Here is a 16,673-nt window from a genome sequence, read left to right on the forward strand (position 1 = left end):
TTATAGGAAGACAGTGAAGTTATGTTTCAAATATGTAGTTTAATCTATGTAGAGGGAAAAAGGTTTTTCTTTATTGTTCATGACAATTACTATGTACTTATGTTCCCTCCAGTCAACTTTGGTCAATAAACAATTGTTTGGACTAGATTTTCAAATCATATCCAAAATAAAGGCCTGTTTAACACATTATAAACTAAAATAGCTTACTATACACACCCTTACATTAGGTAAGCTAGTAAACAGTAATGTACTCTTAAATTGCAAGAAAAGCATAGTCCTTAACAATTTCCCTGCTGGCTGGGAATTCGGGCAGTTGAAGTCCACACATCTTAAAGTTGCCAAGTTTGATAAACACTGGTGTAAAATAAACTGTAAATGGATCTCTATAAATAGTTAGAATGAATATTAAAGCAAAATTAAATATTGCAATGAAACCAAAACTACTTCCCTTTCTATTTTGTATTTGAGCCATGGAGTTTCTACCTACTGCCTTGCATTAAGAAAACATAGTTACAAATAAACACATTTCATATGATATATACCCTTACCAACTTTGATATGTCAGTACACATGTTTGTGAAAAGTTATGCTTATAGCCAACCTGGCCAAATATAAATTGATTTTAATTAGTGTTTGATCCAGAGTCCCCCAAGTGCCCAATTCAACCATTCATAATCACATTTTAAAATTTTTCAATGCAATATTATATAAACATTAGCTATGCAGAGGTGTTTATTGTTTCAGCATTTATTTATTTATTTATTAGTAAGTATAACAACCAGAAGGTATGATGAAGTACAACCTAAAGTATAGTGGTGCTAATATAATCAGAAAACAATTGAGAATAATGAATAAATGAGTGACATTTGTAGAAACTAAAAGTATATCCATAAAATACTAATACAGAACTAGCTCAGTCTTTTAACATATTAAATCTAAACATATAAACCATCTATTGCTCCATCTTCTCAGTTTTAATACAACATGTTATTTCCATGTGTTTCAGCATAGATTATGCTTTTAAAATATTTATTTAAAATTAAATTATTTGCAGTTGTTTGGGAAGCTCCAAGCTGCCTAAGATGCAGTGGTTACAGACTTTATAGATAGAGCAAATAATGTCCTTTATTCTTATGAAGCCAATCTGATTACTTCATTTTTGCAATGAATAAATAAACTGTTAAAATAAGTGCTGCACTACAGTATGTAAGTTCAAATAACTCTTGTTCTCAGCAATCTGTGGCCAGCTGTATTTGTACAGAAAGCCAGATTCCAGTCATGTGCAGTAGATCCAGTCAGATAATGTTGCTCAGCAATAGCAGCAATTAATAATGAAAAGCATGAAAAGCATGCTGCTGCTGATACTAGATCTAATAGAATTGTGACTAATCCCTTATGTACAGTATAGAGTGTTACATGTGACAGTGCAGTATGACAGCCTCCTGCCTATATTTGCAGATGGACCACAGCGGATTCTGTGATTTTGGCAATGCTGTTTTGCAGATGTCAGGGATGGCTCTTCTCTGAAATTTGAGGACAGGTTCTTGCAACATCCTCAGCATGCTGACTCAAGAACTACCTTTCCAGACATATCTGTCCATTGTGAGCTGCTCATATGCATGCCATTGCAGCTTGGCCAATGTTCATAAACCTAGTTATTGAAGCTTTATATGTATTGATGTATTATTAAATTTATATTTAATAATGTATATAATACATTATTTTTATTATTAAATTTATAATAATTTTTATTTATCATTACATTTATATGCTGCCCGACTCCCAACAACTCTAGGTGTCTCTTTCTGTGGCCAGTATGTGCCATGATAATCCTTAAAGGGCACAAATAATAATAATCAGATTAATTTTTTAACATGCTAAGCGTTCCTCATTATAGATGCCTATTGCCACTTCTTAGATGTAACACTTATAAAATACAGGATAGATTTTAATAAATGTTCTTGTTTTGCTAAGGTAAAACTATATAAACTTTTGAGTTGTGCAGAAACAAGCAGAATAGAAAGGGTACAAAACTGCCATTACAAGTACTACAGTACATCTATGAGACAGTTTAGATATTCCAGGCAATTAGCAACAGAATTGTTATGCTCATGAAATGTAACTAATGTCAAATGTTAATCATTGCTGTTTAAATATTAAAACTAGCCTGATAAAGATTTTCTGGAAATTTGAACGCTTGCATAATTGGATATGAAGAATAACACATTAAAAGTTTCTCTATAACAGAGCTTTCAAATCCTCCTCCATAAGTGTGGTATAACAGATTAGGAGTGGGGAGATGCAGGTTCTAGTCCTGCCTTAACCAGAGAAACTGTCTTGGAGGCTTAGGGCCAGTCCCTTTCTCTCAGCTTGGCCCACCTCACAGGGTTGTTGTTGGAAAAGTTCTGAAGAAGAACCTTGAGCCCCTGTAATGGAATGTGAGAATGGCTTTGGAAGACCGGGGGTGGGGGGAAGGAAGAGGATGATTTGATAAAAGACAGAAGAGCTGCCTAGGGAATGATGTGATAAAAGAGGGAGGAGCCCACAACTGAGTAAAGGGCTGACGAAGAAACTCAGAAAGGATCCGCCTTAACTGGTTAGGCAGTAAATAGGGACGGCGGGAGATTTGTACTTTCAGACTTGCAATATTGATGTCAGTCCTCCCAATTAAACCAAACAGGAAACCTGACCAGATGAAGTACTTCTACTTTATGATTAGGCTACATTAACATAATCTTGCAGGTCTGAAAGTACAAATCTCCTGCCATCTCTGTTTACTGCCTAACCAGTTAGGGTGGGTCCTGTCTAACTTTCTTCCTCTTCCCGTTACTTAGTTGTGAGTTGTGGGCTCCTCCCTCTTTTATCAAATCGTTCTCTGGGCAGGATCTCTTCCACACGTCGTCCAAGGTCATTCTCACATTCTATTACACTCCTGAATGAAAGGTGTGATAGGAATCATATAAATAAATAATCACAGGGTTTTTTTTCCTGTATATTTACAGAGGCCCCCAGTAAAAGAATTATTAATGGACATATTTATACCATAAAACCACGTTGAGTTTATTTTCTTTAATTGATAGCATTAATTACCCCACAAGTGGGATAGAAGTAATTGATGTCTCTCATAGAAATGATGGTGGAGCTTAACAAGGATACATCAGTAATTAGAGGTCTAAGTAGGGCTGGGTAATTCAGTCAAGGGATGGGGGTCTGAACAAACACAGACATACTGAGTGAATATAAAACATATTTATGGACTCTTTAATGGAAAGATTAAGAGTCACACAAAATAATACTGTGTTGAAGAATGTACATACTATATAAGAGTGTACTGTTTGGGTCAGTGTTTCTCAACCATGGCAACTTTAAGATGTGTGGACTTCAACTCCCAGAATTCCCCAGCAGCCATGCTGGCTGGGGAATTCTGGGAATTGAAGTCTACATATCTTAAAGATACCAAGGTTTAGAAACTCTGGTTTGGGTTAACAAATAATTTACATGTTCCATTAACCCAAGAACAAATGATTTTAATTTGGATGTGAAATTTATTTCATTGGAGTGGAGGATTCCTTCTTTCGTTATTGTAAGCACTCAATATTGTCTGACATAATAAAAAAAAATGTTAGTTGAATAATGTTATTGCTACAGCATAACAATTGGGCATTATGTAAATGTAGGTAATGGTACTTCAGCAAGTGATTTTTTAAAAAAAAAGTATAGGAAAATCAACTTTGGCAGTACAAAAGGAAAGCATAAGTTATAATTAATCTAATTATCCTCTTTATTGTCTACGGCAGCATGTGAATAACTTTACTAACACTGCTTTTGCTTAATTTAAACCTGATTGCCTCTAACACTCACTAAATATTTTCAAAAATTGCAGTAGCTTAGCCTGCGGCGTTTGTGATTAGCTGCAACAGCTTGAAATGGCCACTTCAAATACTGAAAGAATCACCTCTGGTCGCACTTTCTTGTGGTCGGGTAAGTATGTTGACTCTTCCAGGTCTCTTAATTTTGTATTTTGGGGTTCTGAGGATATATTTGCGCAGGCAGATGCCCTGCTGAGAAAAGGATGGTTGCTTGTTGATGCACTTCTGAATGTGAAGGTTGGCTTAAAGAGGGCTGCCATGTCTACCATGATTGATAGTTCTGAAGCAATTACAGTAGTTGGTACTTGGTCCCAAGCCGATGCCATTCTTTCATAGTACTACTGCAGGCCAATGAGCCCTGGTCTACTTGCGTATGAGAATAACATAGAAACTCAAAAGAGCCTCTTGCTATCAAAGCAATCCATGGTCAAAGCAGCTTCCTCAGTCAGAGGATTTGCTGGTGTTCTTGGAAGGGGTGTCTTCGCACAGGGTTCTTGCCCTATATTCCTGATCATTGTTTTTCATGCTAAAGCAAGCTGGTCAAGGATGCCTACATGAGGATTGCCAGCTATATATGGAATCCTCTTGGTATATCCTCTTTTATACGTATTTTTATATGAAAAAATACTAATGCATTGGACACGTCTTCTGTGCAGTGGGAAGAGGACATCCATTCTGAGCCTGCTGTCACTTCAGATGCTTCTGCAAATTCAGCACCATAGATCATAGAAATACATGTACAGTATGCAGTTAGTTACAGTATTGGTCACAATGGCCAATGAGATGCTTTTGGGAAGACCAGAAGTAGGGACATGGAAACAACAGCAATCCTTTTCTCAACCAGGTGCCTTGCAGATGTGTTGAATTTCCCAGGATAGCATAATACCCTTCTTTCCACTTTCCTTACATTATGAATGATTTTATAGTTCTTAATTACACCTCTGTTGACGACCGAGAGGAAGCTCTGGCGGCTGGTCCATGAAGTCACGAAGTGTCGGAAGCGACTGAACGAATAAACAACAACAATTACACCTCTGTTTGAAAGAGATTTTTCCCAGATGAAAATGTTGCAATTGTTGTAGCTCTTCTCTGTAGACTTGATATTTGTTTTACCTGTCCAGTGCAAAATTAGCTATGGAATTTTAGATGGTCACTGGAATTACAGTAAGCCTTGTGATGTAATGATTCATTAGCTGAAATTGGTGGGTTACTCTATGAGCTGTAAAATAACATTGATAAAAGACTATAAGGTTTTTTTTCTTTTTTGCAGTTACAGTTTACAGCCAGAGAACAGTCTGCCACTCATCTTTAGCTAGCAAGTAAACACAGACATTCAGGCAATCATTATTTAGTTGGGTGTATGAACTTTTTCACAAGTTTGTGGTGGAGCTGATAATGATGTGGGAAGATAGCATGTCCTATCAGAACATAATGAAGGATTTTACATTATATTGTAAGAAGAATATGAAAAATGAGTAATCATAAGTTTCGATCTCATTCTTTTAGATGCCACCTTCATTTGTTTTATCAGCTCACCTTATTCAGCTTATGAATATTATCATTATCTTTTATTTTGCTTTCCCTGCACCAGAGAGGATATTATTGAGTTTCAGATTTCCAGGAAATGTTGAAGGAAATACCTCTGCAATGCTTGCCATGTAGTCACAACGTAGTTTTATGTAATTTACATTTTTTGTGCACCCCAGAAGTTTGAGGATAATAATCAGACCTACCTTACAGGGTTTTTTGGTAATGCACTTATCCTCTACATTTTCAATCCAATAATAATTTGCAGTTCCTTTGCTTTTCCCTGTTTTAGCAGCAGCACTCTCTCCTTTTAAGTAAAACAGTTACATCAGATATGCAAGAGCTGAATTTCTAAATTATAAGGTCATTATTGCTTTGGGTGTCCTCTTCTGAATGTGCAATTTCCGGCTTCTTGTTCGTGTCCCTTGAGATCTGCTTAAAATATGCCGTGAATAAAAATCTTTCTTGTTGCTCTGCACATTTTCTTTGGTACCTCTCATTTTGATCCATGAATGAAGTGAACCTTTGGCAGCTTTCAGATAGTTGATCTGTGGTCATGTCCCCAGTTAGAGCAAGGGCGCTCCCCGTGACCTCATGCAGCCACTGGGATGTCTCTGCCAGTAGAGAAGCCCATAAGGTCATCAAGTGTCATGTCTCCTAATCATAGTTGCTGTTATACATTCAATTCCTCTGCTGTAGTGGCATGTCTGCACACGACCACTTCCACCTTCTCAGTGACTGTAATTCGAATGAGAACGTAACATGGCAGCCTATCAGAAATACAGTTTTCTGTGTATTTTAAACATGCTGATTTGCAAAAGTGTCGATATATGTTTTAAAGTGATTTTTTTTTTTGACCAAGGTTGAGGAAAGGGATGGGTGGCAAAACATTTTTTCATGATGTATATGTTGGCAGATGCTGGGAAAGCCTTTAGCCCAGGAGAGGTCAAAAAAGTCACACACCAAGCATTTCTATAAAAATAATTTATTTACAGAAAGCAAAAACAAAAGCAAAACGTATTTAAAGGACTTAGCTCCCTTTGGAGCAAGCCTTGCTTGCCTACATTGCCGGCAGAGAGAAAAAGAGGAAGTGAGAACAAGTCCGGGCAGGTTTCCTCCCCCAGGTGATTTGCATGAAGCACGTGAGAGGAGACAATCTAATATAACCTTTTAACCCGGCCAAAATGATTAGGCACAATAGCAGTCTTAATCTATTAGTAGGAAAACCTCAACAGTATATTCCCTTGCTTCTCCTGAAGATAAGCTGTGACAGAAATTTGTGCATTATCTTTTTGTGTTTGATCTGTAATGGAGTTATATTCCTGTGTTGAGGACATACATTGGTTGCTATAGCATGGTTTGCTCGCTGGAGGAAAGGTGGGATATCAATCTAACTCAATAAATAAATATTAAGAATAAATTTAATCCAGGATTTATTAAGCAGAGATTTTAACTTTAATGACAGTTAAAGTTAAAATTAATGACAGCAGCATATGTTGTCTGTTTAAAATGTTTTTGATTGAAATGTGTCACCAAAAATCATAGGGCCCAAGGGAAATTGATAGGTATTCTGATAATTTGACATATATAGTTGTTTCTTACATCTGGTTACCTTTGAGAAGGATCAGTTTGCTATTATTGGATGTGCATGTTTTAAATTCACATGGTATTCCTGTTTGTTTTCACTTTGGAAATACAGGATTAGAAAGCTGGGTTCTTTATAGTGAAACCTCCTGATTAACTTCAACCCTTATATATAAGATTTTGAACTTAAAATGATAATTAGCTTTAATGGTATCATTAGCTAGCTAACCCTGTAAATGTTATTAGGGACAGTAAAACACCAATAATTCATAGCTGCATGTCATAAACACAAGGGACATTGCACAGTCAAAAGGAAAATGAGAAGGTAAGTTGTGGAAATACCTTCCATTTAAGGAAGCAGACTAATCAGCTGTGATGACAGGATCTTTAGGTCCCCTGCATGTGGGAATGAAAGATATTCATTGGGCAAAGCACCTGGTAACCCATATTGCGTAAAGGATTGATGGCAATGCTAAAAGATAATAGATAAGGATAAATAGTTGTTGCTTAAGCTAAATCTCGGTCTAAGCAAGAAATTCTTTATCAGTTTCCAATGGTGATCCTGGGTAAATGAGGCAGATGAAAGTGAGATAATGCTTCTGTTTCTTGAAAATGCTGAAAATGTAGTCAGTGTATAAATGCTAGTATCATGTGGATTAGAAAAGCTGAATACGTTAAATGAATATACAAAAAATGACATTATCTTCTTAAAAAGATAAGAAAAACAGAGGCAGTGCTTTGAATGTAATAACAGATGTTTTATTTCTATGTGGGCTGCAGATGGCAGATATCCTTGTAAGTACATGTTTTGCAGCACCAACCTATCATTATGTACTATGTTCCACTGTGTTATGCATAACTTCCATGCTTTAGTGCTGTCGTCCGCCACTCAGAGTTTTGGGAATTAGAATAAGACCTCTCTTTGATGTGAAAAAGTACTACTTATGTTGTATTGCAAATTTTAACAGTTGTCTACATGATTGCTTTTTTAAAAAATGGTTCTAGAATAAATACAGTGTGTGTGTATATGTGTGTGTATACATATATATACACACACACACAATATCTACTATTACATTATGTATATAATATGGCCACTATCTGTAGTGGCCATATTATGATACAGTAGTCCTTGTTTAGCGACCGCAGTTGGGACCAGTAATTGGTCATTAAGTGAAGCGGTCACTAAGCGAAAAATAACATGACCATGACTGTCATGATTTTACACAGGACAATGCATACTAACTGAGAGAGAGATGCTGCGAAGGTCGTAAATGGGGGCATTGGTCGCAAGGTTACTTTTTCATCACCATTGTTAACTCTGAAAGGTTGCTGTCTGAGGCAGTCGCTAAGCGAGGACTACCTGTACACAGTAAACCATCCTAATTTATTTCAGATACTTATCTTGGGAGCTTCTGTGGAGAAATATTGCAGTGAACTTGAAAAGATACCTTTACAGTCACATGTAACTCAGTATTAATAGCCATTGGCTGCAAGGCAATTTCATCAATATAATTTTCCTAATAGGAAGATTATCACTAACTGCTTTGTGTGAAAGATCTCAGAAGAGAGAGGGAAGAAGAGAGGGGCCAACCCTACAGAACCCTGCTTTAGTGGTGTCTTCCCTCCCCCCAAGGCTGTTACCATCAACAGCCATATGGGCAGGGTTCTGGAAATGTACTTGTTTTTTTTTTCAGTAATATTTATTATATTTTTATTGATAAATGCTTATACTACTACTACTACCAGTTGGGTTGATGATTTTCTTGAAAGGTGGGATATAATTAATTCTGGTAAATAAATGATACATGACATTTGGCTTTAGAAAATGATATATTCCTTAGAAATTAGTTGACTTCATTTATGATTCCCCCTGAAATGTACTTTTCTGTGTTTTTCCAATTATATAACTTCTGTGGCTCAAACCTGTGTTGGGAGTGTTCTAAGGGAATTGGAGAGATAATTTAATTAATGTATCTATTGATATAGTGCTAAGGTTTCTATATTAATAATTGATTCCGTAGGATAAAATGGCAAGAGGAAAGAGGCTGGCCTAAAGTAATTTAATCTGAGATTCATTAGAGGCTTTTACTATCTAGGAAGAAACAAATCGGTGCCATTTTCCAAGACTGTGCTTGCATTTTAAACCATCAATATTGCAGTGAGATGCAGCACTTGTAACAGGATATTTCTGTTCTTGTCCTTTTAAGATTGATCTAGAATAGTGGTTCTCAGAGCGTGGACTGGGGACTACTGGAGTTCCCCAAGACCTTTTCAGGGGGTCCACAAAGTCAAATAAATAAATATTTTAAAGTTTGTCAGTTTTAATTTCTAGCAGAGTAAATATTGTTAGATATAATCCACATAAACCAAAGCTCTTTGGGGTCCTCAACCATTTTTAAGAACATAAAGGGGTCCTGAGACCAAAATATTTTGAGACCCAGTGATCTAGAAAATGCCTTTCTGCTGATTATTCCCTCTGCCACTATATTCTATTTTGGCAATGGATGTTACATTTAGAGGGGCAGAATGGAAAACCTGGGTTTGGGGAATAGGAGAGGACTAGCTGTGGAGTCCCTGCTGCTCTCTGAGCTTGGTCAGGGACATTTCATTACCCAACTAGGTAACATCATCAGTGCGAGGGAGTGGGGGGTTTGCTCCCTGTTCATATACAGTCGCTTGCCCTGCCAGTGTTGATGGGGGTATGGCTTGAATAACTTTATTACGGTCTTTGACCGGCCTTTACAATAAAAGAAAATAGTTTAATTCAACAATCCATTGCCAGGAGAAAGGAAAACAATAAATTAGTAAAACAATATATTTTTCTTAAAAATTTTGCATAATTGTATAGCTTGATAAAAATATTTGGCCACCAGGTGTGTTAGTGTAGAATCAGCATCCCTTAAAAAGAAATAAACATAAAATCTATCAATATGTCCCACAAATTTAGAAATAATTGGGGAGATCAGAGCATGTTTTGGGGCATCATAAAAAGGACACTGTATGAGAACGTGGGCAAGATTTTCTACCTCCCTGGATCCACTGGGGCGAAGTCTCTGTGAATAAGGAGTCCCATGGAACCTTCCTGCCAGCAGTGCTGAAGGAAGGGCATCAAAGTGGGCTCTGGAAAAGGCCCATCTCTATTTGCTTAGGATTAGATTGTACAGATACCCTGCAGTAGAGGGTGTGCGGCTATCTAACGTTTGGCGATAGAATTCGGGAGCACTGGAGATATCATTTGGCGATCAATGTCCCTAATTCTTATCTGCTATATCCAGAGTAGATTATACTCAGAATCTTGACTTCTAATTGGAAAGAAAGGATAAACTATTTCAAATCCATTTAAATCTTTCTGTGAAGATCTGAGATATTATTTGTTGTAGTGGACCATGGCATCCTGTTACGTGGACAAGCAGGTGTTGTAATTGAACAGAGAATTTCTCATGTGGAATGCCTTTTCATGTTGGCGTTCCCATTAAGCAAAGCAGGCCACATTAAATAATGTGTGGTCAAGAGCTAAAAAAAAGAAAACATGTCTTTAATAAATTCATATAAATAAATGGCTTCTGTTAATGCCCCCTTTCTTTCTCACGAGACCTCATTATAAAAGAACATGAAAATAGAAGGTGATGTCAGATTAGAAAAGTCTGATTTTTCTTTGTAAATGGGAGAAGCACCAAAGAGTCATAAAATTAGATACATAAAAGATTTGAGAGTACTGGGCTAACTTCCATTATATCTCATTGATGTAAAAATTAGTTTCAACTTATTGTGAACCAAATCAACTGAACATTCAAGTGCATCTTGATTGATTCTTCATTCCACTGTAAGTTATCATTATATGTGGTGAGGCTGTGGAGAGCATAAAAGAGTAATTCCTTGAATGCATGACAGTTGCCCTAGATTTATTTTGTAAGATTGGTCACCACAAATGTATTATTTGCTGATCCTTTCTAAGTATGTTAAAGATCTTTGTCCCTTTAGTAGTTAGCTTTTTCTTCTAGGCTATTCTTTATTCATCTTGATTGCATAAACATATATTGACCTCATATATAAATGTGTTTAATAAATAAATGTAAATGGGTACACAGTTTGTTCAGTGTTTTAATTGGAATGTATAAGTTGTGTTCATAGTTCATACAGAATTTCTTAATATGCAGAAAGTACTGACCAGTATTTTCTTGTAAATAAGAGTTCCAAAAAGTGTCTCTCCTCTTTTTTTCACACCAGTCAACATGCTAACTGAATGCCATATTTTTATTTTTGTGAACTATCCTGGTTACCTTTTGGAAAAGTGAGGTATGAAGTCAATACAAATAAATGAATAGAAGTAAATAAAGGTACGCTTGAGAATACTTTCACAAGGGCTGCAATTTTGTTTTCATGTCATTGCTGTGATTATAATCAAGGCCTCCTAATTTCTTCCTTTAGGCTCTGTATACGAGCCTCTTAAAAGCATTGATCTGCTAAAACCAGATGCAGAGAGTCTGTGGGATAAGTTGGATCATTACTACCGTATAGGTAAGTCAGACAAAATACAATTTTATTTTTTACTTCGGGGGAAAAAAGTGGGAGAGCAGAGATAAATAATGCTATGTTCTTGTTATAAAATGTAATTGGGATCATAAAAAATTCACATATTCATTATGTGCTGCTGTTGATTTGTTTTCTCCAGTAGTCACATATGGACAGGATAATTTTCACATGAGGCTTAATATTAGTAATATTCATGGCCATACAGTTACTTTATCAGATTATCCTGTAAAATAAGAAACTAATCATGAGCCATATGCTGTATTTTAAGAAATGAATTTTCTTCTTTTGAGCCTGTTTTGTGATGTGTTTTTAAACAGTATATTACTTTTTCTTCTACTTCCTCATACAGTGTAGGAATTATAAATGACTTTCAAAAGGAATATTGGCTGATTGGTGGAATTTTTAGCCTTGATAACATTAATTTCCTCAAGAATAATTGAGTGGCTCCTTCTCGCCATTTTATACAATTCTCATCAATTTATATAAACCCTAAATAAAAAATAATTTTCAAAAGGAGAGAGGTTTACAAACTTCTCAAGAATGTTTTGTTTAACCAGGAATCACAGTTGTGCGATAAGTAGCTTTCACATTTCAGTAAGGTTTGAACTGTGACTGTTTAATAAATGAAAGTATTCATAAACTACTAAAGAACGTCGTGTTTGATGAAAAGTTGGGCTGTAGGATCAAAAACTTCAAGTAATACCATCAGAATGTCAGATTGCTAGTTTCTTAAGATAGCTTTGCAATGAATGCATGCTAAAATATTATGTTGTTATTTGGGAAGAAGCAAGTGCGAAAGTTGTCATCACTCTGTAGTGTGGACGGTAAATTTGTCAAGTTGATTTCACGAGCTTCAGATGTTTCCAACTTCTATTCATTTCATTTCACTTGTGCATTGTTTTTGATTTTTTAAGGGTTGGAGCCAAAATGTACATGCATTTTCAAGCATCATTCTCAAATGTATACATTTTTCTATATATTTCCCTAATTTACTCAGTCTGGGGTTTTATTTTTAGCTAATGTGTTTTTGTGTATGTTTTTCCATTTTATGTAGATTTTTGAAACAGAACATTTCAGAAGGCGCAGACCTTGGAATATTGTTTTAGTTTATACATTTAGTTAAAATGCATACTACATTAATTTCATGACCTGAAATGGGGGATCTCTGGTTCTCGCACTAAATTGTATGTGGTGCTTGGTTTAATTTCAATCCGCTTTTTCAAGAGATAAATTCAGGCCTCTGATAAGAGCTCTATCTCCCTTGTAGCCTACTCCTTAAGAGAGAACAGAATAGGTCTCAAAAAGAGAAAAGGAGGTGTGCCCAAAAGAAGAAAAGAGAAAGAGAGAATGTGTAGCAGCACCCATTTTGAGTGTTGGTCCCATTCATGACTTCCTTTAGCCCTGTGAGTGTCCATATGTTATCCACAACAGATTATCTCTAAGAAATTTGGCCCTCAATAGAAGGGGGAAAGATTGCCCAGTGCAGCTATAGATCCTCTGTAACTTTCCAGTCAAATGGAGAAGGGAATTTTATCTCCTTCCAGATATTTTCATCCCTAGTTTCAAAGAAAATGGTACTTTGATTTTCTTGAGGTGCTGAAATTTTGGTGATGGATTTTACAGATACCTCAAGGAAATCCTTCTTAGGGAAGTTGTAGCGGTTATGCTACTTTTTAATACGGCAGGTAAAGTCTAGGGGACTGCGATCAGCTAACGTTGCCAGGAATATAGATTTTAAAGGAAACTGTATGGAGAAGCAACTCTCATAGGAAATCAATAACAAATCTTGATGTACTTTTTGGGGTATATTTCTCGCCATATTCATAGTGGTTTTCCCTTATGAAAAAAAAAAGATGTTCATGTTTGAAATCGGTTTAGATAATAATTTTTTGGTTGTTTGTTTCTCTTGGCAGTTAAGTCAACGGTGCTAGTTTTCCAAAGTCCAACCACCGGTCTTTTTCCCACCAAAACATCTGGCGAGAACCAGAGAGCAAAAATACATGACAGTCTTTATTGTGCTGCGTGTGTCTGGGCACTGGCACTGGCCTACAGGTAAATGGATGGTTTCTTACATTGTGTTGCTAACTGCACAGTCCCTTTAAATCCCCACCCCAAACATTTAGGGAGCAGCTAAAGAGGAAAAACAGAACCAAGTTTTGAAAATGTATTTCTTGGAGATTTTCTTTTTGTGATGAGGGATCGGGCTAATGGCTGTTTCAATGTTTTGGAAAGACGGTTTTCATTTTTGCTTTGCTTGGTTTTTGCTTACTTAGCCTCCCTGCAGACTAACAGGCTTATCAAATGAGATTTCTGCTGTTGATCATAATGCCAAGTCTGTGTCTTTTGTATTTGTAATGACCTCACAGGTTGTGTCTGTGGATTTCCAATAGCTGTTCCTAAGAGTTCCTAAAACTCTTCCTTGCAGGGATTTAAAATGGGAACGTACCTTTTCATAGCTCATCCGCTTACTTTACAGACAGTGTCCTCTAACCGAGTTATTTAGTCCCATCAATCCTGCTCTTATAGGAAGAGGATGAATTGTGCATAATCATCCCACCTGCCTTGAGTAATGTAGTCTTAACATGTGTTAGGGTAACATAACCAAAACTAGTGCTTAAAAATGCCTTCAAATTATTCAAAATACATGTTAAAACATAAATAAAACACATCATTTATATAATGATGATACATTAATATAGGCATCTTTGAATTACTTAATCAACAGAACTTCCATACTGTCATCAACAATCAACCCCATTTGTTTCCTTATTATGTAGCTGTTAAAGTAGATGAAGCTGTAGTGTCAATTGTATATCAGCATATTCTTCATGACAACAACTTAATTTTGTTCAAAGGTTTATCTTCTATAAAAGGCAAACAACACTTTCTGATTATTTTCTAGCAACTAGACCTTAATTTTGAGTCTTAACTTGGTATATATTTTACTGGTCACATTTTTCATTGTGTTAGTTGGTTTTAAAATTCAAATGTTTGCTATACTGCATTGTGTCCATGACTGCTGTTTGTTAAATTATATTTAACTGGCCTCTGTTGTTATAGTAATGTTTAATTTTGTACTTACCTATATAGTCCTAGAAGCTTTGTCCAAAGGATTACCTACCAATTGGCTGAATAATAAAATTTGCTGATTATTCTTGGCAATAAAAGACAGTTTCTTCCTAGATCAATTATAATTCAGGACTGTGCATGTATGTATAGAAAAATATAAGCTTTCTTCTTGATACTTCTGTTGCTAGAGAGGGCCTGTGACAAAAGGCTCAAAAGTACAAGAAGCACTTAGCAACATAGGAAATTGCCTTGACACAAATCCTGCACAAACCACAGGATTAGGTAATAGAAGGCTGAAGTTGCCAAAAGGACTAGGCCACTTTAAACTGGAGTCATTCCACTGAAATCTGTATTGCCCTATGGCTATAAAACTAGTTTAGCAGGGAAAAAAGTAGGTCTGAAAATTTTATCCTAGATAGGCTAGCTTTCCGTTTGCAAATATTAAAACAGAAAAGCAAAAACACGAGGGCCAAATTCTCTGTATTATATTAATCTGGCTAGAGACCAACATTACTGCTTTCTACATGAATAAGCTCAGTTAGTGTATTTCCATGTCAGATCAGTTAAACCTTTTTGGTTGAAGAATGGGATGTATTTAATTATTTTTCCTATGAAATAAGTAATTTAAAAAGGTTTATTTATTAATTACTTCTCTTTATGCATTGCTCCATTTCCAAAGATGATGAGTGATGTTCAAGCAACTGCATAAAATTAAAATATAAAAAATTCATAGGAAACAACCACAAGGCCCTGATGTGTCAATCATCTGGGCTGAAGAATCTTCAGAAAACAATGTTTTCATGGCTCTTTGAAAATATAATAGGGAGGGGCTGGCCCAAAGATCTGGGATATCTGAATAGCTTTCTTAATTACACAGAGATAGATACAGTCTCTGGGATTTGGCTCAATGGTTCCCTTGCTCTAGGATTCTGAAGATAATGGCAAATTGAAGTAACTGAACAGAACTCGGAAGAAAAGGGAGATAAATATATTAACATCAGAAATAAATAGAGAATAATTCATTTATAGTACTTTAACACCCTGAATAATTAAATATAAAACTGCCTTTTATATAAAAGATGGTCAATTATAACTAATGCAGGATTCAGTGCAGGATGCTGTTACCATAGCAACTGATGAACATACCTTAAAATCTGGGTTTTATGGTGCATTGGTGCTCAGTCTGAACTTTTCACAAATAAAAGAGGAAATATTTTAAAAATAAAGTTAATTGAAACAGGAGTGTAGACATAGAACAGAGCAATGGATGGATTATATTCAAACCATGCTGGGGCTGATTGCCAAAGTGTTTCTTCTGTGTCAGAATATAAATTTTTGATTTATTCCTGTCATTGGTTTTATAATTTTAAAATGTCATAACCCTCCCAGATTTTTTCGATTTGGGCAGGCTGGTCCCTCTTCTCTTGGGCATACTGTACTTGCATTTTCTCCGGCGAATGTAATGTGATGCCTGAAATGAGGTAGTGGGTTCAGTGGTTTGATTTGGTTAAGACTTTTCCCATAGTTTCCCATAGGGCCTTTCTAAATGCTTGTTGATTCACAGGACATTCTACAGTACTTAATTACTTCTGACATATTAGTACAATTTTTGGATGAAACTAGTGAGGTTTTAAATGCTTTTATGTCCTGAATATTAGTATGCTTTTAGACCAAGTATGTTAGTTTCATGTTGGAATTTATTAGTGATTATTTGGAATTTTAAACTGGCTACTAAGACCTTTTTCTAACACTTCAGTAGTCTTAAGTGTCTCTTAACATGCCTACGTTTCTGGTAAAAATAACAGAATTGATATCTTCCATATCTTCTATCTTACTGACCTAACTCTTTTAGGCATGCTCCTTTTCATGAGTTTTAAAATTCATTTTTTTTTTAAAAATAGCCCTTTTTTGAAGAGTATGTTGCAATTTTTCAGTCTTAAGTCTTTGAGTTTGGAAAGGGGCTGCAAAAGTACGTGCATGCAGAGGCAGAACGAAGCAGTTTATGGAAGCTCAGAAAAAGACACCATTAATTTGTTGATTGGAAGAAAGGTGCTTCTTACACGCCCTGTACATTGTGAAGCTCTCTTA

The 16,673-nt window shown here is 35.9% G+C and overlaps 1 protein-coding gene across 3 annotated transcripts in view; it reads left to right on the plus strand.

Annotated features, from left to right (window-relative positions):
- The window catches only part of PHKB (phosphorylase kinase regulatory subunit beta), a 100,495-nt gene that overhangs the window by 2,025 nt on the left and 81,797 nt on the right, over window positions 1–16,673 (plus strand). For 2 of the 3 annotated variants that reach the window (XM_063312900.1, XM_063312899.1), the window contains exons 2-5: window positions 3,884–3,981; window positions 7,761–7,775; window positions 11,412–11,501; window positions 13,430–13,568. In XM_063312900.1, coding sequence (XP_063168970.1) covers window positions 3,927–3,981; window positions 7,761–7,775; window positions 11,412–11,501; window positions 13,430–13,568 — 299 coding nt within the window. In that variant the 5' untranslated portion in view covers window positions 3,884–3,926. The remainder of the gene's footprint in view (window positions 1–3,883; window positions 3,982–7,760; window positions 7,776–11,411; window positions 11,502–13,429; window positions 13,569–16,673) is intronic. The other variant, XM_063312901.1, reaches the window with a different exon arrangement.

The sequence above is a fragment of the Candoia aspera genome, chromosome 11 (assembly GCF_035149785.1).
Source record: "Candoia aspera isolate rCanAsp1 chromosome 11, rCanAsp1.hap2, whole genome shotgun sequence".
Lineage (NCBI taxonomy): Eukaryota > Metazoa > Chordata > Lepidosauria > Squamata > Boidae > Candoia > Candoia aspera.